Genomic DNA, 23,598 nt, shown 5'->3' with positions numbered 1-23,598 from the left:
AACTCCTACAGCATCAGCGTGGCTGGTGTTTGTTGCTACCCATATCAAATAGCCCCCCCCCCCATTTTTTGGACTACATTTCCCAGCATGCCATGTTTCCAATGGGGGCCCCCATTGCAACCCTCCCGTTCCCGCCCAGGTGCACCCTCATCTGTCTGCGTGGTGCCGCCTCCGGCTTCTGGAGGTGTGTTGGGACTTGTTTTATCAATGCTTTTGCAATGTTTTTCAAAATGCGGCTTGCTGTTCGGCTTGGTCCTCCCTGCTCCCGCCTAGAGCTATGATAGTTATCCTTCTCACCCACGTGTGTGTGTGTGTGTGTGTGTGTGTGTGTGTGTGTGTGTGTGTGTGTGTGTGTGTGTGTGTGTGTGTGCGTGCGGTGGGGAGGGTGTCATTCACATGCCCTAAACTACTCACAGTCTGGAAGCTGCAAACCCCCAGCCCACCCCGGTTTTCTTCCTACTCAAAACCTTTGCCGCTTTAGGGGAAACAGGCCGTGCTTCTGTAATAACATCATTTTGCACAAGCACGCAGGTAGGTCTCGATTATTGCAACACTCCTGGCCATTGAGCAGCCCTCCCAAAGTGCAGTGGCCTTATTTTACCCCATCACCAAGTCTTTTGGTGATGCAGGTCGCTTTCAATAGCTGAGGATTTGCTTTAATTGTTTTTTTATTTAGTGGCAGGCACGGACCCGTTCCTGGAGCGAGTACTCATAAGTTTGGGGCAGTACGAGCGGTGCCGCAGCGTGGCGGGGTCTGTTTCCGCGCCTGCTGGCATTTTGTGCACTGCATGGTGGGGTTGGGGATGTGAACTTTCCTCCTCTTGCAGGGAAGCCAACCATTGCTTTTTTCTTTGTTTATCGGCCACCGAGACCGGCGCCCCGCTCGCGCTTCAGCCAAGCCCTGCCAAGGTTTTCACAGCAAGTGGAGACGCTTGAGGTTTTGGCAGAGCCCTCAGCAGCCGGAGCACAAAGCGAAGCTACCTGGCGGGATGAACGCCGTGAGTCCCGGCGTGAGGACCGTGCCGTCCTCGAGGATGTGCGAGACACTGTGCAGGAGTTCAGAGACACAGTCGACAAGTCCAGTGCTGACATCCATAGTTCAAATGATTTTTTTTTTCAAGGAAGCCTTGCAGAAATACGTAAAAAATTAACAGGTATGACACCCGAAAGGGAAACCTCGGTCTGCTCGTCTTGCCTCTGTGCAAGATGGGCCCGTTCCCCCTAACTCTGTGGGGTCACAGCAGGGCTGTACGACTACCGGGCCAGGGCCAGGGCTCTACCCTCTCTGGGGTCCTAAACCTGAGGGCTCGGGCGCCTCAGGACAAGGGCGTCTCCCACTGGGGTCCCTGGCTGTGCTCCACGGGTGTCCAGCTTGGGGGGGGGGCACATGCAATGAGTTGTCGGGTCTCAGCGTACCCCTTAGGGGAATAAACGGTATAGAAAAGGAAAGGCCCTCTCACCTTCTCCTGCCCCAGGAGGACAAGGAGGGAGCTCAGCCAGAGAAGGTGCTAATGTACTTGCCCTCTTTCAAATGTAAAACTTCCTTTGTGGAAGCCCAGATCTGGACTTGGCCAGAGTCTTGCTATGGGCGGGGGACGTCCAGCAGGGCGTGCTCCCGAGGGTAATTGTCTCTGATATGTCCTCCATAGGAGGTCTATATTGAGCAGATTCTTTTTGGTATTGGGTGGTGGAACCAGAGCGTGCTCCATCCACTCCGTGCATTGACCTGGTATTGCAGTGCTTCCAGGACCGGTGCAAAAAAACAGAAAAAAAAAAAAAAAAGGTTCTTTGAGTAGATGTGATCTCTTATCTCAAACGCAGCAAACTTTCCTTGTGCAAAGGCCAGCACAGAAAGGAAAAAAACCCCCCAAGGCTACAGGGATGCCTTAAGCTCCTGGGGTGCCTGGGGCTGGGGTGGGGGCGTTAGGGAGACCCCAGGGAAGTGCCCGGGATCCCCTGTGTGCCATGGCAGGGGGGGCCGGGGTCCGTTCAGCCGGGCATGTGGCGCTGCTCAGTGCAGGAGGGAAACTGAGGCAGGGCAGCCCCCTGACATCCTGGTGGGGCGGGGAGGCACGGACCAGACGTGCTGCGGGTTCTTTAAGACACATTTAATCCCACTCAAAAAAGGAGCCCGGAGGGGGGTCCCTGCCTGCCCCCCGCATGTGGCTGCGCCTACAGGGACACGTCCAGCATCCCTACCCCCTGCCCAGGCAGGACGCTCACATCTGACCCAGCCCTGGCCTGCCTGGGACCCCCAGCCACCTCTGTGTGTACCCCCAGGGACAGGCACCGCTGTATACGATCCAGCCAGGTCTCTTGGCGCTGGAGCTGCCCGGGAGCTGGGGTTGGGGTAGCTTCCAGGGCCCTGACAGCCCCGGGGGCACCTAGACCCACAGCCCCAGCCCCCCCCGGCACCGATGGAGGGGAGACCCCAACCCTTCAGAGGCAGCAGAGGCGTACAAATGCCTCCGGGCTGCTGGTGTCATGGCAGCTCGCTCCCAGCTGAGCCATACTGGTGGGTCACTGGGAGAGCTGGGGGTGGGCTGTGAAGAAGCAATGGGCCCATTAAAAAAAAAAAACTTTAAAAACAATATAGTAACCCCCAAAGGGGGGCAGCGAGGAGGTTCCCAAGGGGGCCGGCACCCTGAGGGGGTCCATGGGCGCCTGGCCGGGGTGGGCCGTGGGATGTGACCCCCCTGGGGTGCCTGGTGGGGTTAGAGCCCGTCCACCGCTGGGGGGGCTAGCACTCGATGGAGTCCTCCAGCAGCCGTGCAAAGGGAGCGGGCATGTGGGGCTTGCCCAGGGGCGGGGGCGCGGGGGGCCAGGGGCCACGGGGTGTGGGGGGCCGAGCTGCCTCCTCCTCCAGGCTCTCCTCGTTGACCTCTGGCAGCGCCGGCAGCGCCGGCAGCTTGGCCGCGGTCTCGGGGTCCCGGCCTGGTGTGTCCGTGTCCCCGGGGCCCCGCTCGGCCGCCCCAGGGGGCAGCTCCGGCGCCTGCGCCCCGGGCTCGGCTGGGCTCTCCGAGGCCTCCGCCTTGCTCGGGGCAGGTCTGCCAGGCCCTGGCTCCGGGCTCCCGGCAGCTCCTGATTCCTCGGTGGGCTCCGGCCCTGGCTCCGGCTCCGGCTCCACGCCATCCTTGTGCCCTGTCTGCTCCAGCGTCGTCCCGTTGGCCAGGGCGCCCTGGGCACATCCCTCCTTGCTGGGCACAGTGGCGCTGGGCACCGGCTGCCCACCCCCGGCACTGCCCGTGCCACTCTGCTTGCCCGGCTCGGCCGGCTCGCTCCTGCCCCCCGGGTGAGCATGGGGGGCCGGCTCCCCAGAGCCCCCCGGGGCTTCATCCCCCAGATCGCTGTAGCCCTCATTCTCGAAGAACAGGCTGCCGGATCCCGGGGCCGTCTTGGTCGGGGTCACCTGCAGGAGATGGGGGCAGAGGGGTCAGCCCCCCCAAGCTGGGGGGCTGGGGTCCAAACTTGTTGGGAGCTGGGGTGCCCTAGGCTGGTCCTGCCCCCTCCTCTGTCCCGGGGGGCCTGTGAGCCAGGACTCCTGGGTTTTTTTCCCGTCCTATCCAAGAGAGAGTCACCCCGGGGACACCGCCAGAACCAGCAGCCTTGGAGTTGGGGGCAAAACTGGGGGTGATTTAACCCCCCACCCACCCACAGGACCCTGGGCACATGGCACTGATAGCGCTGGGGGGCGGGGAGGAGAAGCTGCCGACACGTATGAACACGGGACACGCAGCACATGCCACAGGCCCATGGGAGCAGGCGGCACGTGCTGCCTGGCCCGGCTCCTGGGGTGACTGCCGGCCCCCGTGGGCAGGTGCCCTGCAAGGGGCTGGGGCAGGATCGACCCCCCCAAGGACGGGCAGGAGCCACGGGGATGGAGGCAGAGGAGGGGCAGGGGGCGCGATGCTTGGCGGGCAGAGACCCTGCGAAGCAGGTCTTATGGCACGGCACGGCACGGCACGGCACGGCCCGGTCCCGGGACACTCACCGTCTTGAACCACTTTAGGCTCTGGCAGGCAGCAGGGCCGAGGGCAGAGAGCGAGAGAGAGGCGAGAGGCGTGAGACCGCAGCCGAGGGCCGCGTGGGGCAGGGGCACCGGGGGGCAGTGCCAGGCCTCGGGGACACCCCGGGGCAGCTGACAAGGGAAGGGAAGTGGGGGGAGGGAGGAGAGGCACTGGCTGCGCTCCCGGCTGGGGAAACTGAGGCACGGAGCCGCGAAGGGACACGGCCAAGTAGCGGAGCAATAACCACTAGGTGCTGCAGCCTTCCCAGAGCTGGGTGCGTGCACCCTGGAGTCCGGGCTCCCAGCCCCACCGGTGCTACCCACTAGATCCCTCCCTTCTCTGGGGTTGGCAGCCAGGACCCCCGGCTCCCAACCCCCCCACTTGCTTTAACCATTACAACCCCCCTTGAGGAGGGAACCCTGGCGTCCCGGCTCCCAGCTCAACCCCCCGGAGAAGAGGAGGGAACCCAGGTGTCCCCCACTGCTCCGGCCTTCTGCCCCCTGCAGTGCTGCCCCCGTGTGCCAGGACCCGGGGCCACCCCCAGCCCCGCCACAGGCACTGGTCTCTGCCTGCTGGGCTCTGAGTTGGCAGGGGAGGGGCTGGGGGAAGTAGCGTTCCCCCTCCCCTCCAGGGTTTAAGGGGTTAACATTGCCCCCATGCACCCCATCAGAAGCCCTGGCACCCAGCACTTCCCCAGTGCCCCAGTCCTGTCCCCACCCCAGGTGCCAGGGTTTTGGGGGGGCACCTGGCCCTCCCCAGAGCACCCAGCAGCATCTCTCCAGCCAGAGTGGGGGTGGGGGTGTGACACAACATGGCACAGGAGGCTTAGGCTGGCAGGGGCTGACCCCTCCATGCCCTGAGGACACAGGCCGCAAATGCCCCATGGGGTAGGAGGGCACATGGACAGATACATGGATGCACACGTGCACATATACGCATGTAACCTATACATATGCACACACTTGCATGCAAATATGAACACACATGCACATACACACCAATGTGTGTGCATGCATGCTGTGTCAGAAGGCCACCTCTGTTTCTTCCCAAAATCTCTGTGCTGTGACAATTTGGTTAGGATGGGCCCAGCAGAGGAGACGTACCCTTACTGTCTCTCTTCAGGGAACCGGAGCTGGCTGCAGTCCTGAGAGAGGGGGGAAACCTGCTCCCTCTGCCCACGGGACTGGGATCAGCCACCTGGGTGAGGGGCTCGGGCTCCCTGGTGGGCCAGAGACTGCTAGTCCGCCCAGCAACCAGTGATGCATTTCAGATTGGTTGGCTGACAGCCAACAGGTGCTGGCCTCCTTTGGACCAGGTAAACGAGGTCATAAGGACTGCCCAGGAGGAGGGGGCAGCAGCCATGAGGAAAACTCAGGGAGAGAGAATAGCTGGACCATCTGAAACTTGCTCGCTCTCGAAACTCATGATCAAGGAACGGCCTGCCTCCAGAGGGAATCTCCCCCGTCTCTGGATGATACTCGTGAGTAAGCTTCCTGAGATCTAACTACATGTGTAGCTTCCAGTTACTCAGATGTGCGATCAAAGGCTACCCAGCCACCCTGTTTGCTCTATGGGATTTCTCTGATACCACTCAGCTCTGTCCCCTATTCCAGCTCTACTCCTTGTAACCAATAAAGTTCTCCTTTGTACCTAGCGTGGGGGACTTATTGGGAGTGGGTCTAGATTATGCCTTGGGGTCCCTTTGGTTTGGCTGACTAAGGGAGACCGCTATTTGTGCTTCTGACTGAGGGAAACATCCCAAGTTCTTGAAGTGAGTCAAGTACCCTCGAGGGCTACTAGGCCTGTTTCCCGGGGGCACAGAGCCAGAATCAAGCCTGTCCCTGGGTGGCGGCAGCTGTACCCCCAGGCTAGCAGGCGTGCTCCAGAAAGGGGTCGGCCATACATGAGGCGCCCCCAGGGAGGCGCTCGGAGCCTGGAAGGTGGTCGGGCGCAGTGAAGTGGGTGGCTTAGCACAGGTGCACCCCGTACTGGCTCGCCACACATGCACAAGCACCTACACACACATAAATGGATACATGCATATGCATGCACTGGCACGTGCACGCACATACACCTACATGCATGCATGCACCTGCATGTATGGCCATGTGCATGCACACATGTACATGCAAATGCATGCAATTATGAATGCACACAGTCTTGGATACACCTGTATGTGTATGTGCACACCTGCACATACACATGGATACACACATATATGCATGCCCTTGCATGTGTGCATCCACCTGCATGTGCACATGAATGCATACATGTATGCACACACACAAGCATGCAAATATGAATGTACACATACAGTTGCATACGCACATCTATACACATGTATGTGTATGCACATACACACATATACATAAATATACACATGTGCATGCCTTTGCATGTGTGTAGCTGCCTGTATATGCACATGTATGCACCTATGCACACACATGCATACTAATGTGTGCACATTTGCGTATGCACACATAAACACATAGGTGCATGCAAGCCCATCCACACCCACGCCCATACACATATGCCTGTTTCCTTACACATGCATGCATGCACACATGTGTACACATATACACACGTGTAGGCTGAAGCTGCAGCCGTGTTCAGCAGGAGCTCTGCCAGCCCATGTGGCCCAGGCAGTGCCCACCCCACCTTGCCATCTCCTTGTCCCGGTGGCCCCCCTCATCCCTGGGCGCTGTGCCTTACCACGTTGGGGTGCTTCTCCACGGTCAGGGATGTCCGGTCCAGGGACTCGTCCTCGTCTGGGCACCTGCGCACAGCGCATATGACGAGGCCCAGCAGCAGGCCCAGCAGCAGAAGCAGCCCCCCTAGCGTGCCCACGATGACTGCCACATCTGGTGGGCTCTGCTCCTGCCCCGCCTCCACCGGGTCCTGGGGGGCTGCGGGGAGCAGGAGCCTGTCAGTGGGCGGCAGGCTGGGGGTGGCCCCAGGGCCACCTCCCCTGTTCCCTCCACCCATGCCCATGTACACATCTACCAGTACACACACACACGTGCCTGTGCATGGGGTGCACAAGGGAAGCCCCGTGGTGTCTCCAGCTAGTTCCTACCTGCCTGGCCAGGCCTCAGGACCTCGATGTCCACCGTGGCATTGGTCACCTCCCCCGACTCCTCGTCCCGCGCGATGACCTGGGGGCAGAAGCAGCTGTGACCCCATTCCCACGGGCACCAGTGGACACCTAAGGCCATGGCGCCAATGCCAGGCACCCTCACGGAGGTGCCGGGGCAAAGCAGGGGGCTTATACCTCTAGCCGGAAAGGTGGCCAGGCCTGTGCCCAGACCGCAGTGGGCAGGGGTGGTTGGGGGGCTTGCCGCCCCAAGCTCTCACCTGCAGGAGGAAGTGCTGCGCGGCTTGCAGCTGGTCTGCACGGGCCACCAGCAGCCCATTGGGCATGAGCTGGAAGAGCTCAGAGGCATTGGCAGGCAGTGCCAGGCGGTACCGGATCCAGGGGTTGAAGCCCTGGAGGGGGTGGCACTGGGTGAGACCCCCCCTTGCCTGGGGCTGGTCCCTACTGCCCCCTCCCCAGGACTTAGAAGCAGCTCCCAAGATGCCACGGAGCCAGTACCATGAGACACGGCTGCTTGGGGGGGACAGACCCCAAGCTGGATGTCCAAAGCAGGGGTGGCAGGGAAGCCAGGCCAGGGGGGTCCGGGATGACTCACGTCAGGAAAGTCGCGGTCAGCAGCGTGCAGGGCCAGCACATGGCCACCATAGGTGGCAGCCAGTGTAGCGGCCTGGGGCCCCTGGCGCACGAATGCTGGGTAGTGCGGGCGGGCGAAGCGTGGTGGGTGCCGGTTGGGGGCCAGGACTCGCACCTGTGCCTCAGCCACCGCAAACTTTGTGGCGTCGTTCACCTGCGCGGCCTGTGTCGACCAGGGCCGGGTCAAGTGGGCATCCCCGAGGGCACCCCCAGTCCCGGCCCTCAGAGCCCCCAGCCCAGTGTGCACACCCCCTGCAGACCCCAATCCAGCCCTCAGACCCCCTCACCCCAGCCTCCATGCGCCGTGTCCCAGCCCCTGCCACCCCAGACCCACCATGACTTGCAGGGTGACGGCAGGTGGGAGGCCAGGGCCATCCAGGGGCCGCAGCAAGGTGACAGCGCCCGTCGCATTGTTCACGTGGAACCAGCCGCTGTAGGGGCCTGGGGGCAGAGCAGGCACCTGGGGTGGGACACGGACCCCAATGCAGCAAGGGCACGGAGCACGGGGTGCAATGCTGGGAAGCCTTGGCCAGACTACAGGCTGGGGAGCCATGACTGCCAGTACGTGCCAGGCGACTTCCCATCAGCTGGGAGCGCTACGGGCCCAATGACACACGGCACTAAGGGCTGAGCTGGCATTTGTGACACCCTGCACCCAACACCCTGCACCCCGATTAACCCTTGGCCTGCTGGAGGGTGCCGGGGTTAGGGTGTCCCAGCGTTTAAACCGCTGATGTGCCAGGTGCTGAGTGAAGCTTCCCGTTGGCTGCTCCTGGTCATGAAGCTCCTATTTCACAGCTTGCCTGGGGGCTTTCCACTCATCTCAATGATGTGACATTTGTTTTTGTTTGTATCTGAGATGGAATAATCCCACCCCAGGTCCCTCGTGGACAAGTGCCGGCTTCACTGGAGAAAACAACGTGTTGTTTTATAGGGGAGAAGCACCACACCATCTGCACCCCCATTCCCTAAATGGTGTGAGGGCATCACTGGATGTCATGTCCCCCTGGTTCCTGCTAATCTCTCCCCTCTCCAGAGGGATTAACACCCCGCCCTGCTCTCCAAAGGTCTTGATTTTCCACTGGTTAAGCTAGTCTGGCTTCTGCCGTGCTGCCTTCCTAGTAACATCGCTCTCCCATGTCTCAGCCCTGCTGGCTGCTTTTTGCATGAGCCAAAAACCTTTGCCAATGCCCTGCTGCGGCCAGGCAGGTCTTGAACGCTGCAGGGAGCCCAGGCCGAAGTCGTGTCCCCACTGCGGAGGAAGGCAAAATCCCCCAGACTAGGGCTGGAGGGTGGCGGTGGGAGGAGGGGAAGAGGGAACAGGGGTGAAAGCTCCTGGGCTCTGGTCTCTGTGACCCATCTAGGGTGTCAGACCTGCCCTGGCACAGCCCAAGGGGCCCTGACTCCAGTTGTGTCCCTTGAAATGCCCACAGCTGTGCTGAGTTGCACGTGATAGGCTGCACATGCCTGCCCAAATGCGTGCCGCTGCATGGGTGTGCATGCCTACGTGCACATGTGGATGTGTGCCTCCAGAAAATTGCCTGTGTGTGGCTGTGCACATGCAGGTGTGAGCCTGTGGACCCCTGATCCAAGTGTCTGCATCCACAACTGGGTTCACATGCGTATGCGAGCACACACAGCAACACGTGTTTTGAGCACACGTGGGCCTGTGTGCATGACTGCTTGTGTGGGTCTGTGCATGCACAGATGGCCGCACATGTGTGCACATGGATGCATGTGCCTGGGTCCCTTTGGCCCCCAGGCCAGGCCAGGCATGGTGCCCCCGCCACTCGCTTGGTACCTGGGAGGAGGGAGTAGGTGATGGCAGCTTTCAGGCTGTGGTCCCCGTCCTCGGCATGGATGGCACCAGGGAGGAAGTGCAAAGGCCTCACCTGGAAGACAGGTGGACAGCTGGGTCCTCCTGCCTGGCCCCAGCCCCACAGGTTGCACGGGGAGGGGGTGAGAGATGTTGCCCTGACCCCTGCGCTCACCTGGGCCCGGCCGGCGGTGATGTTGGCAGTGTAGATGGGGCTGAGGCACACGCTGGCTGCAGCGGGGTGCAGGGCACGGCAGGGCAGGAACTGGGGGTACTGGTCATCCCCGTCCAGCACACTGACGTGGATGTGGGCTGAGGCCTTGTAGCGCTCCTTGGTGTTCATCTCCTTGCAGCGGCACGAGGCGTCAGTGCCAGGGAGCCGCCCCCGGCCCCGCGGGCCAGGCTGGGCTCCCTGCTGCACCACAGAGCTGCTGGCAGCTGGGGGCCAAGCCTGTGCCAGCCACGACCCCCGTGACGCAGCTGGTGCTGGCAGCCTATGGGGCCTGGAGAGCCCTGGGCTGGCTTGCTGAGCTGGGCACTGCTGGGGCCACCCACACATCTACCCTTCCTAGCCAGCCCCATTTACACCCATCCAGCCATCCATTCCTATGCACACCCATCCATACACGCTCAACTTTCCATCCATCCATCTCTGTCCATCCGTTTGTCCATCCGTCCATCCCCATACACACCCATCCACCCATCTCCACACACCCATCCATACACACCCATCCATCCATCCATCCATCCATCTGTCCGTCCGTTTGTCCATCTGTCCATCCCCATACACACCCATCCATACACACCCATCCATACACACTTATCTTTCCATCCATCCATACATTCATCCCAATACACACCTATCAATACACCCATCCATCCATCCATCTGTCCGTCCATTTGTCCATCCGTCCATTCCCCCATCACACACTCCATCCACCCATCCATCCATCTCCACACACCCATCCATACACACCCATCTTTCCATCCATCCATACATTCATCCCAATACACACCTATCAATACACCCATCCATCCATCCATCTGTCCGTCCGTTTGTCCATCTGTCCATTCCCACACACACATCCACCCATCCATCTCCACACACCCATCCATACACACCCATCTTTCCATCCATCCATACATTCATCCCAATACACACCTATCAATACACCCATCCAGCCATCCATCCATCCAACTGTCCGTCCATTTGTCCATCTGTCCATCCCCATACACACCCATCCATACACACTTATCTTTCCATCCATCCATCCATTCATCCCAATACACACCTATGAATACACTCATCCATCCATCCATCCATCTGTCCGTCCGTTTGTCCATCCGTCCATTCCCACACACACTCATCCACCCATCCATCCATCTCCACACACCCATCCATACACACCCATCCATACACACCCATCCATACACACTTATCTTTCCATCCATCCATACATTCATCCCAATACACACCTATCAATACACCCATCCATCAGTCCATCCATCTATCCCCATCCATCCATCCATCCATCCAGCCAGCCATTCCTTCCTCCCTGTACATCATGGGAAAATGTGGCTTGCTCAAACTCTGTCTCCTGGGGATGCTGAGATCCTCCAGCGCCAGGCCAATCCAGCCTGACTGCTGTGGAGGACAGCTCTCCTCTTGACTGGGGCACCGAGCCCCTGTGCCCACCGTGCCAACACAGGTGAACCAGGCCCAAGGGTGAATCACTCCAGCAACATCAGTTTGCAGCAGACGTTCGACTGCAGTGGGCCACTGCCCCAGTGGGACTCCCTGCCTCTGCTCTTGGACCCGGGGCCTGGCTACACATCCCCTGGCTCTGGAGGGCACACGCAGAGAGCCAGGGCCCAACCTGGCTGTATCCAGTCCCCCCGGGAGCCTTGCTGTGCTCCCCCAAGCTCCCAAGGCAAGCAAGGGGCTGAGGACAAGCTCTACTAGCTCTAAAGCCTGGAAGTGACCGGGTACAGCCTACTCAATTCATTAACAAAGATCGCGGCTGGCGCTGCCTTCAGTTCATTAGTTAATTGGTCTGAGCTGCACGATGCATTGGGATAAGCTGGGGTTTTGTGACAGATCTAGCGCCTTTGAGGAAGCTCTAGTGAGCAAGTCAAAGCCATTTGGAGACATAATGTGGGGCATTTCCGGTGCCAACGTCCGTCTTAGAGAGCGGAAAAAACCTGTGTCGTTGTTAGCATTGTCTTACGAATAAGAAAAGTATTGCTGGTGACTTCCAAACCAGAGGAAGAGCGTGCCAGGGTCCAGCATTTGAATAAATCTCACATAAATTTGAATGAAGCCTAAACAATGGCAGGGCTTGGAGAGACGGGCACATGCTGGGCACCTCTGGGCTCAGAACAAGAAGTTTCCAAAGCAGTGAGAGGGCCAAATCACCGCGTCTCAGTGGTTGCAGACCACGTGCACCTGCACACGCACATATACACACGCGTGCATGAACCTGAGACAGCCCATGGGAGCGGGGAGGGGATGGTGCATGGTCACCCACACACACATGCATGCACACACATATCCACACATGGACATGCACTCTCTCTCTCTCTCTCTCTTTCTCACACACACAAACACATACACCTGGAAAGTCTCTCTTTCTCTCTCTTTCACACATACATATATACACACACACACACACACCCACACCCACCCCCTCCATCCATCCATGCACCCACCTGGGACCCACTCACACGCACACACCCCTGCATACATACACTTACCTGGGACCCACTGACCTCCCCCCCACACACACACACATACACATGCACACACACACATACACATCCATGTGCCTGCCTGTGACCTGCTGACCCCCCTCCCTCCCCACCCACACACACCCTAGGCCAAGGGAGCGTCTGACATGTGCAGGGGCAAGGGAAGGGGATGGTGAGAGTGGGGGTCACCAGCCCTGCATGCCTCCCCCCCACCCCGCAGACACAGCAAAGGAGGGTGGGGGGCTGGGGGCACCTGGAGGGATCCCGATGCCCTGCGGAGCTGGGAGCTGGGGGCACGAGCGGGGAGTGGGGGTAGGTACCGTGTCAGCAGCCCCCTCCCCACTCAGCTGGTGGGGCCCATTAGGGAGATTAAACCCCAGGACGGAGCTCATTAGCACGGAGCAGACGGGCGCTGACGAGATCACGTCACCCCCAATTAGCTGCCTGGGGCCCGAGGGCCTGGGAACAAGCCGGCTGGAGCCGGCTGAAGGGAGGGTGCGGGGGATGGGGCATGCACACATGCATGCACTCACACACATGCACACACACACCTGGGACCCACTCACACACATGTGCCCATTCGGACCCACACAAACAAGTATCCACCTAGGACCCGTGTACATATACACACACCCACACATGTGCACACACACGTTTGCATATGCACATGCCCAATTGCACTCCCACACGTGCACACACACACGGATCTCTCACGTGCATCCCTCGAACAGGGACCCGTCTCGCCCCGTGTCCTTTCTGCTGCTGGGGGGACAACACGAGACCCTGTTTTCCCTAAGCTCAGGGGGCCACGCGTGGGCAGCCTGCGTGGCTGGACTCCTGGCCCTGGGCTGCCCGGTGGGGCACAGGCCACGGTGGCTGCCGGGACCTTGGGAGGGCACGGGGGGCACGGCTCACCACGGCGTGGACCACGAAGTCAAGCTCGCGCCGGGTCTCGAAGTCCAGCGCCTTGGCCAGGACGATCCTCCCGCTGTTGGGCAGGTCGATGCGGAAATGCTTGGCGTCCGCCTGGGGGGCACAGAGCGGGCACGGGGGTGGCACCAAGCTCCCCCCAGTGCTCAGCCCAGACCCGGGGGCAGGGGCTCACCGAGGCACCATCGATCACGTAGACGAGGGTGTCGCCGTCGCCATCCTCGGCCTGCGCCGTGAAGACCACGGAGTTCACGGCCGCTAGCTGGACGAGGGGGAATGGGGTAAGAGCCAGCCCTGTGCCCCCAGTTTCCCCCAGGGGCAATGTCACCCCCGGAGCCCAGCCAGGACAGGGACCTCAAGCCGGGCCCCTCACTGCAGCCTCTGGGCTCCCACCCCTCTGCCCCCCCATCAGGCCGGTGCCACATGTGGGCACAGCACCCCCGGCCCCCCAGCTCGGGGGTCACCTCGCTGACGTTGTGGGTGAGCTCGGGGCCGGGCTGGAAGCGAGGCCGGTTGTCGTTCTCATTCAGCACCTGCACCACGAGGCGGTACTCCACCTGGGGGGGCGGGCAGCATCAGCACCCCCCCACGCACCCCCGGGTGGCCAGGGGGGTGGCATCCAAAGCCCCTGCAGGAGGGGAGAAGCTTACCGGGGAGAAGCCGTCCTCGGAGCAGGTGAGGGCCACCATCAGCACCGGGGATTCCAGCGCCTGCCGGCCCCGAGCACAGGCGTGAGGACCCCCCCCCCCGGACCCTGACCCCATCACCCCCCGGGGGCACGGGCAGCTCCAGGCCCAGCCCCTGGTGTGACGCGGTGCCCCTGGGCAGGCACATCTGTGCCATGGCCCAGCTTTGGGATGTCCCCTGGGTGCCCCCTTTCCCTGTGGGGGGGAGCACAGAGCACAGCACCCCATGCTGGCCCTGGCCCTGCATGCATGTGCATGCACATGCCTGTGTGCTCATGTCTGTGTTCTGTGTGCGTGTGCGCGTGCATGCATGTGGCCATGCACCTGTGCAGGTCTGAGTGCGTTTGTGAGTCTCTGTGATCTGTGTGTGTGTGTGCAGCCATGCACATCTGTGGGTGTTTGTGAGTCTCTGTGTCCTGTGTGTTGTCTGCATGCAGGCTTGCCTCTGTGTGTTTAAGTGTGCATGCAGGCGTGGGATTGCACATCTGTGTGTTTGTGAATCTGTCTTGTAAGTGTGTGTGGGTGCATGCCTGCCTGCCTGCCTGTGTGCATGTGTGTAGCCATGTGCCTGTGCATGTGTTTGTGAGTCTCTGCACATGTGTGCACATGTGTTTGTTGTGTGTGTGCGCATGTGTCCAGGCATGCATGTGGGTAAGGGCATGCACACCTGTGTGCGTTAGTGAGTCTCTGTGTCCTGTGCATGTGTGTGCATGCCTGCCCGTGAGCATGCCTGTATGTGTCTGCGTGCGTTTGTGAGTGGCGTGTTCTGTCCGTGTGCGCGCGTGCTTGTGTGCACGCTTGCCTGCCTGCGTATGTGCATGTAGTTGCACGTCTGCTCATCTCTGCATGTGTTTGTGTGTGTCTGTGTGCTCTGTGCGTGTGCATGCAACCCTCTGGGATGCTGGGGGGGCATCTGGAGGCCTGGGGGCAGCCTGCACCAGCTGGCACCTCTGGGAACATGGGGTCAAGGGCTGGGGGCGTGCGCCTCATACCTCGCGGTCCAGCGGGGCGCCCGGTGCTGCCTGCAGCCGCACGGTCCGGCCGTCCAGGTAGAACCAGGTGGCGTCGGCGCCGCTGAGACACAGCTTGACGCTGCCGGCAGCGGGCAGCGCCAGTGTGGCCACGGCCGTGCCATTGGCGCTGTTTTCGGGCAGCTCCGTGAAGACGTTGCTGCCTTTGCTGCACTGGTCTGGGGCGGCTGGGCACAGAGCGCGGCAGCTGTGGCAGCTGGCACTGCTTCCTGCCCCAGTGCCACCCCGGGGGGCCCAGGACTAATCCTGCCCCCCTAGGACCAGCTGCAGGGGGTCTGGACCCCGTTTCCCCCCCCTTGGGTGCCTCTTACCTGGGGACAGGTGGAAGGAGAGGCTGAGGGCCAGGAGCAGGGCACTGCCGGCGCCGCCAGGCATGGTGCGCGGTGCTGCGGGGCCGCAGCCTGGAAGAAGGAGGTGGGGAGGGGGCTGAGCTGGATAAAGACCCTGGGCACCTGGGTCCGGCCAGGGCCCTGCAGTGCGGCACTGGGCTGTGGTGCCACATGTGCACATGGACACGCATGCACGGATGCATGTGCTTGAATATGGGCGCGCCCATGCACAACCACTCGGACATGTAGGTGCGCGTGCACAGACACCACACAGGGACACACACGCATGTATACGCATACCCATGGACACGCCCATCAACACAAATGAACACGGCCAAGCACACACACCTATGCACACAAAGCTATACACACACAAACATGAACATGGACATGCGCAAACACCCCCCCATGTACACCCATGGACATACACACACGCACGGGTGTCACATGCACACACAAATAGGGACATGCACACATACATACACACACGCACGGGTGTGCTCCCTAGCGGAGTCCCTGGAAAGCAGGGTGCGGGAGCTCGAGGAGGAGACTGCATTGGCGGCTACTGCCAGACCCTACTCCAGAAAAAAGAAGGAGAGAAGAAGAAGGTGGAGGAGAAGGAGGCCACAGAGAAGACCTGCCACAAAGATCCACCCAGAGCTGCCCGGAAGACGGCCGTCTCAGGCTCCAGAGCATGCAGGGCGAGGGCTACTCCTCCCCTGCCGCAACAGGACCCCCCGGCCCGAGACAGCTGCGGGTCCCGCACCCGGGGTGGTGCGGAGAGGACCCCTCGGCTTGTCCGCCCCACCGATCACTACCCCGTGCTCCTCATCCACGTGGGCACGGCTGACCCGGCCAGGAGTAACCCAGACCGGGGCGTGAGTGACTACAGGGCTCCGGGAGCTGGGCTCAAGGGGTTAGGAGCACAAACACCCTTTCCTCTGTGCCCCCGGTTGCAGGACACGGACCCAGAAGGGAAGGACGTGTCGAAGCGGGAAGCCGACGCCTCGGGCGGTGGTGGCACTGGGAAGGCTTCGGTTTCTTCGAGCACTTCAGGGAGGGACGACTCCTGGGAAGGGACGGCATCCACCTCACGTACGTCCCTGTTTGCAGCCAGGATGGCCGATCTTCTAGACAGGGCTTTAAACGAAGTTTGCCAGGGGACGGGGAAACTCAGGAAAGCTCCGGTGTTGGGGACGCTAGGACAGCCACCTTTGAAAGAGCGAAGGGTATGGTTCGCCCACAGCGTATCGGGAAATCGAGGGTCTCAGCAGGAGGACTCAGGTGCCTGTGCGCCAATGCCGGGAGCATGGGGAACACGCAGGACCTGGCCCTCCTGCTCTCCAGTGGGCAACACGGCCTAGTAGGGATCACAGAAACCAGGTGGGACTCCTCGCACGACTGGAGTGTGGCCATCGAGGGCTAGAGCCTGCACCGAAGGGACCAAGTAGGGAAAAAAGGCGGAGGCTGTGAAGGAGCATTACACCTTGGAGGCCAACACTGGCTCCGAAGTCATCACGGGTGACTTCAAGGACCCGGACATCGCTTGGGAGGACCACTTGGCCAGGTCGGATCGGTCACGTAGCTGCTTGACCTGTATCGAAGACCTCTACCTGGCCCACCGTGTGCAAGGGCCAACCGGGGCAGCGCTCTCCTAGACTTGGTCTTGGCCAAAGGAGATGATTTGGTGAGCAACCTGAATATAGAGGATAGCCTGGGCGACAGCGACCGTGAGATCAAGTTCACTGTCCGTCCCAAGGCAGGCAAATCAACCAGTCCTGGACTTCAAAAAAGCAAATTTCAACAGGCTCAGGGCCATTGTAGGGGAAGCGATGAGGGACCAGGGATGGAAAGTGAATGGGGCGCATGGAGGGTGGTCGTTCCTCACGGACATGGTCCTCGAAGCACAAAGGCAGACCAGTCCCATGTGGAGGAAAGGTAGCAGAAGGGCTGCCAAGCTCTCTTGACTCAATAGGGATATCATGGTCCTCTTGAAAAAGAAGGAAGAGGTGTATGGACAATGGAAATTTGGGACAGTCCCCAAGGAGGACTATACAACAACGGTCCACACATGTTGGGAGAGGATTAGAAAAGCTAAGGCGGAGACTGAATTTAAGTTAGCAACAGGAATCAAAAGGACAATCAGAAGTCCTGCTTTAGGTATGTAGGGAGCAGGAGGAAAACAAATGGGAGTGTGGGGCCCCTGCTCAACACCTCGGGACAGCTGGCAACCGACACTCAGGACAAACTGAACTCCTGAATGCCCGCTTTGCCTCAGTATTTCACCAGATCGAAAGGAAAATCATGCAAAAAAAGGATCAGACGGTGGGAATGACTGCCTTCCTATGGTGGACGGTGAGCTCAGTTAGAAGAGTTGGACAGTTATAAGTCAGCAGAACCGGATGAACTTCACCCAAGAGTGCTGAGGGAGCTGGCCAAGGTCATTGCGGGACCTCTCGTGAAATTTCCACAACCCGTGGTGCTCAGGGGAGATCCCTGCGGACTGGAAGAGGGTCAATGTTGTGCTCGTCTTCAAGAAGGGGAAGAGGGAGGACCTGGGCAACTATAGGCCAATCAGCCTAACTTCTACCCAGGGAAAGTCCTAGAAAAACTCATCAAGGAGTCTATATGCCACACGCTCGTAGGGGGTAAGGGACAGCCAGCACGGCTTCGTCGCAGGCAGGTCTTGCCTTACCAATCTCATCTTCTACGACCGGGTCTCTGGCCACCTGGACAAGGGAGAGGAGGTTGATGTTATGTACCTAGACTTCCAAAAGGCCTTTGATTTAGTCTCCCATGACATCCTCATGGGAAAATTGGAGGATTGCAGGCTTAACTGCTCGACGGTTCAGTGGGTGAGAAGCTGGCTGCGGGGCAGGGCCCAGAGAGTCCTAATGAGCAGATCTGTGTCGCCCTGGGGAGAAGTGGGCAGCGGTGCCCCTCAGGGGTCCGTGCTTGGTCCAGCGCTTTTCCACAACTTCATCAATGATTTGGGTGTGGGGTGAAGAGCTCACTAGCCAACTCCAGGGACAACATCAAGTTATGGGGCAGCGTGGTCACGCTGGACTATAGGCCACAGATAGAGGCGGACCTGGAGAGGCTGCAGAGCTGGGCGGACAGGAGCGAGATGAAGTTCAACGTCAAGAAATGTAAAGGGCTCCACCACGGGACGAGCAACCCCCAACACACCTACAGGCTCGGGGGAGCTCATTTGACCAGCGCCATGAATGAAAGGGACCTGGGGGTAATAACAGACCACATTATGAATATGAGCCAGCAATGCGATGCTGCAGCCAGGAGGGCAAATAATACTCTGGGGTGCGTCAATCGATGCATCTCCAGCAAAGCCAAGGAGGTGACTTCCTCTCTACTCAGCACTGGTGAGACTGCAGCTGGAGTCCTGCGTCCGGGTCTGGGCACCGCGCTCCAACAAGGACGTGGGCAAGCTTGAGCACCCGCACGATCAGGGTCGTACACGGCAAGCCATCCGAGGCCAGGCCGAGGGATCGGGGACTCTTCAGCCTGAGGAAAAGGTGGCTGAGAGGGGCCCTGGTAGCAGCTTACCGCTGTGCTAGGGGAGCACATCAAGGGCTTGGTGAGCAGCTGTTCACCAGAGCACCCGAGGGGAAAACCAGGCGTCATGGCCACAAACTCCTGGAAGACCAACGCAGGCTCAACTCTAGGAAAAACTTCTTCACGACGGGGGAGTCCGGACTGTGGAATAAGCTCCCTCCAGACGTGGTGCAATCGCCGACCCTGCAAATCTTCAAGAGGAGGCTGGAGGGCCACCTCGCCGGTCCCCTGACCCCACTTGTCTTTCCTGCCTGGGGCGGGGGCTGGACCCCACGATCTTGCGAGCTCCCTTCCGGCCTGTGACAACCTGTGAAACACGCACACGCATCAACTTGAACGCGGACATGCGGAAAAACACACAGACACCCACACAACCACAAACAGCCTTGAACATGGACATGCATACACACACACATACACCAACACACACATACACACAGGCACATACAGACACAAACTTGAACATGGACACGCAGAAACACACACACGTATACACGGACACACGTGTATGTGCACCCACGGACACACACACAACATACATGCACACAGACTTGAACATGGACATGCACGCTCAGACACACCTATGTGCACACCCATGGACACACATACATGAATGCACCTGTGCGCGCCCACACACACACACATATACACACTCTCACAAACAAATGAACACATACAGATGGACACACGTATACACATAAACACATACAGAAGTACATGCGTGCGCGTGCACACACACACCACCAGAGACATCCACACACAGATGCACATATACACACCCCCATAGACATGGACACAAACACACATGCACACAAACACACACATGAACATGGACATGTAAACACACATACCTGGAAACACAAACATACAAGCACGTACACACATAGACCTGAACATGGACATGCACAAACACACAAACACAGACATAAATATATGCACACCCATGGACATATGCACAACACATGCACACAGACTTGAACATGGAAATGCACACACACAAACACATACTCACACCCATGGACACACACAAGTGCATATGTGCGCACATAGACACACAGACACATCTACACACACCCAGAAACACACATGAACCCACACATAAGCACACCCATGGACACATACAAAAGTGCATGTGCACACACACGCTTTAACATGGACATGCATATATATGAACAAACACGTGTGCCCCCACACACCTCCTTAGGTACACACACAGACCCACACCCATGCACACAGACGCTCATAACCCCCTGCTCCCTCGGCGTAAAGACATGGACACTGAGGCAGGCACACATGTATGTGAACACATGCATACAGGAACAGGTGCTTGCAAACATGCACACATGGGCATGCACAAATGCACATCCACCTGGACACACACCCGCAGGCATGCCCAAACACACACACACACCTCTGCCCACCAAGGTGCCCGTTCATTTGCTCCCTGGAAACTGAGGCACAGTGGGACCAGCAGGGCAGAGTCTCTCCTGGTCCTAAGCACCCACAACATGGGGCAGGTGGCACAGCTGGCACCAGGCAGAACCCAGATGTGCAGCCCCCTGTGCCCGCAGCGCCTGGCCCTCGGGCAAGGCCAGGCCCTGCCACTGCCCCCCTTGTGTCCCCTTGGTCTCTTCCCTCGACCCTGCCCATGACATGCAGGGGAGAGAGCTCCGTCCACATGGGTGCATGGGAGAGGGGCCCGTGCATGGGACATGCACACCTGTGCACACATACACATACACATGTCTGTATGCATGGCAAGCTGGCTCTTCCTCATACACATGTGAGTCCCTTTGCCCTATTTGCACACCCCCCTGCCCTCCCACACGTGTCAGCCTCGCAAATGTACTGATCTCTCTCTCTCTCTCTTTCTCTCTCTCTCTCTCTCTCTCTCACACACACACACACACACACACACACACATAGACACACGCACACACACACGTACCGATCTGCCTTGCTGTCTCACATGGGTCTTTCTGGTCACACATGCACAGGGCACTGCTGTCATGCACACACCACACAGGCTGGTTCCTCGTGTTCACACACAGACAGGGGTGTCACATAAACATGTGGGTGCACCTAACACACACACACACACACACACACGTGTACACATACCCTGATTGCTCACATACATGCACTAGCTTCTGCATTTCACCTACACATGCAAACACGTGCCCATGCATGAATGTGTGTACCTACATGCACACCTCTACACACATGTAGGTGCAACTCCTACACCTGCATAAACACACACACATACATGAACTGGCCTGTTTCTGCTATGTACACGCACATGCACACACAGCCCTCCATATGCACACCTGCACACACACACATACACACACACAGATGCACCTCACACATGCGCGCACACACACACCTGCTTCTCCCCTACACATGCACACACACACAGACACCCCCCCCTACACGCACACCCCCATACCTGCACATGCGCACACAACCCCTTATATGCACACAGGTGCACACACACACATGCAGGTGCACGTCACACATGTGCACCCCCCCATGGATTGCTCACACACACCCCACTCCCCTGTTCCTCACATATGCTCACACACGCAAGCACACATGCCCCTACCCCTCCATGCACACCCCCACACTTGCACCCACACACACACGTGCATGCACACCTCTGCACGTGCACTGAGCTGCCTGGCCCCTCGTCCAACCTGCCCCACGTCACACCTTCCTCACCCCCAGTCCCCGTGCTGGGGGGGACCCCATTGTCTCCTCCCAGCTCCCGGGCAGACGCCCCCGGCCCCTTCCCCCCTCTGTCCCTCGCCCCAGGTCACTGCCCTGCTGCCAGTTGCAGCCCTGGCCTGGCCTGTGGGGACCCCACTGTGCCCCCTGCCCCCAGCCTAAACCAGGCCCCACGACTCTCCCAACCCAGCACGACCTCTGACCCCCAACCCCTGACCCCCAACCCTGCCAGCAAGTACATAGGATCAGGGCACAGCTTGCCCCCTCCACAGCAATGAACCCAGGGGTCGGCCCCCCCAGCCCTGCTGCTGTAACCAGAAGAGACCAGGAGTCCTGATCTTGCCGGGGCTAACCTGCAGGCTCCCCCCCCGCAGGGTCCGGGGAAGGAACCAAGGAGTCCTGCTCCCCCCAACCCCTCTGCCCCTCCCTGGGGGCTGTGCCAGCCCCCATCATCCACACCATACAGCCAAGACCTCCCCCCACCCCCACAAGCAACCCCCAGCTTTGCCCCTCCAGCTGGGGAACCCGGGTGTCCTCACGGCAGGTCCTTCCCAAGCCCCCCCGAAGGCCCCGAGAGACTCCCCCAGCCCACCCAGCAGGGTCAGCCCCCTGCAGCCCCCCCCACCCACTGCAACCCAGCCCTCGGCCACCCAAGGTCACCCAGTGACCCCGGCTGGGAGACAGCCCAGGCGCCAGGCCCTGGCCCCCGGCCCAGCCACGGGGCGGGTGGGTGGTAGAGGGCACTTAACCCCCCCATTATTCAGAGACACCCCCTCCCCACCCTCATCCCCCGGGTTTACCTTGCAGGGGTCCGGCTGTGCTCCGGTGCCCGTGCGGCTCAGGTGCGCCCGGTGCCTGCCGCGGCTTGTGGCCCGTGGCTGGATCGTGTGGCCGGGGGTTCATGGCCGTGGCTCCACTCGGACCCGGAGGTGGCAGCTGCCACGGCCACGGGCTCAGCGTTAACCCTGCGAGGCCCAGGCAGGTGGGCGGCTGCCTAAAGCCCTTCCCGGGCCTGTAATTGGATTGACCTGGCTGACAGCTGGGGGCGGGGGACGTGGGGGCTGCCCCCCCCAAGTGGGGGGCAGCATCCTGGGGTGGAGAGGTAGTGTTGGGTGGTGGTGAGAGCGGAGGGGTCTCTTGTGGGGAGCAGGATGCCTGGGCTGTTTCCTGGGGAGCTGATGCGGGGCTTGAGAGGGGAAGGGCTCCTGGGGCCTGGGGGCCTGGCGGGGGACAGGAGGGGACAAGCCAGGATGTCTAGGTTCTGGGCGAAGCCACTTCACCTGCTGCCTGCCTCAGTTTCCCCCTCTGCAAAACGGGGCGATGGAAAGGAGTGATGTCTCTGCCCTACCCCCGCAGCCTCCCCGCCTTCGGGCACTGCACCCCCAGCATGCACTGCTTGGGGGGGGCAGAACTCCCAGCATGCGCTACCTGGGGGGGAAAGGGGCTCGCTGGTTGCTGGTAAACTGAGGCACGGCTGCAGGGCACTAGAGAGGGCAGAGGGGTTATCGCTGGCGTGGGAGCGAGGGGGCTGCAGCAGGATTCGGGCGGAGGAGGAAGAGCTGGGGGAAGGGGGGGGTCTCTCCTCATGAACACCCCGGCTTCAGTATGCATCACTGAGGGGGGATGCTCCCAGCATGCACTGCCCGGGGGGGGACATAGCTCCCAGCATGCGTCACTGAGGTGGGAAGAGCTCCCATCATGCACTGTTCTAGGGGGGGCACAGCTCCCAGCATGCAGTACTGTGGGGGGCTGAGCTCCCAGCTTGCACTGCTCTCAGTAGCGGGGATGACTGCCCCCCCCCGGGGCGCCCCGAGCCGGGCTGCGGATAACGGGGGGAGCAAGGGTGCTAGCACCACCCCCCCGCCCAGGCCTGGCGCTGGCTAATAGGCTTTGCTGCCAAAGCGGCTTAGCCCGGGCTGCAGGGAGGGGGGGCATGGGGCTGGGGGCGGGGCAGACCCTGTGGGGTGCGGGGGGGTGCCATGAATTGGGGTGCAGGGACCAGGTCTCAGCGCCTGCCCGCTGCA

General features: G+C 60.2%; 1 protein-coding gene across 2 annotated transcripts; it reads right to left on the bottom strand.

Moving 5' to 3' along the window:
- Nucleotides 1-1,150: 1,150 nt before the first annotated feature.
- Nucleotides 1,151-23,472, bottom strand: LOC149865328 (cadherin-related family member 5-like). Of its 2 annotated transcripts, none has more exons than XM_090041361.1 (15): nucleotides 22,375-23,472; nucleotides 15,257-15,346; nucleotides 14,907-15,112; nucleotides 13,879-13,938; nucleotides 13,693-13,785; nucleotides 13,404-13,490; nucleotides 13,214-13,324; nucleotides 9,726-9,896; nucleotides 9,536-9,626; nucleotides 8,069-8,175; nucleotides 7,697-7,897; nucleotides 7,362-7,493; nucleotides 7,084-7,162; nucleotides 6,720-6,913; nucleotides 1,151-3,409 (listed from the first exon to the last, which is right to left on the bottom strand). In XM_090041361.1, exons 1-15 carry the CDS (start codon nucleotides 22,475-22,477, stop codon nucleotides 2,741-2,743), a joined length of 2,394 nt encoding a protein of 797 aa, XP_089897487.1. In that variant the 5' UTR covers nucleotides 22,478-23,472; the 3' UTR covers nucleotides 1,151-2,740. The 2 variants fall into 2 exon arrangements, with proteins under 2 accessions (XP_089897487.1, XP_089897488.1); XM_090041362.1 differs by having other exon boundaries at nucleotides 9,726-9,893.
- Between the last annotated feature and the right edge of the window lie 126 nt (nucleotides 23,473-23,598).

This window comes from Crocodylus siamensis, chromosome 4 (genome assembly GCF_052110815.1).
Source record: "Crocodylus siamensis isolate JL-2025a chromosome 4, ASM5211081v1, whole genome shotgun sequence".
NCBI lineage: Eukaryota > Metazoa > Chordata > Crocodylia > Crocodylidae > Crocodylus > Crocodylus siamensis.
The sequence above is the reverse complement of the archived record's forward strand: the minus strand, read 5'-3'. Positions and strand labels throughout refer to the sequence as shown.

Bases quoted from the DNA above. Each gene is read 5' to 3' on its own strand.
- LOC149865328 (XM_090041361.1), bottom strand. From the start codon at position 22,477: ATGAACCCCCGGCCACACGATCCAGCCACGGGCCACAAGCCGCGGCAG. The intron at 13,939-14,906 runs GTATGAGGCGCA...CGGGGCCGGCAG, and splicing joins GCGCCCCGCTGGACCGCGAG to GCGCTGGAATCCCCGGTGCT. The intron at 13,491-13,692 runs GTGACCCCCGAG...CCCCTCGTCCAG, and splicing joins TCACCCACAACGTCAGCGAG to CTAGCGGCCGTGAACTCCGT.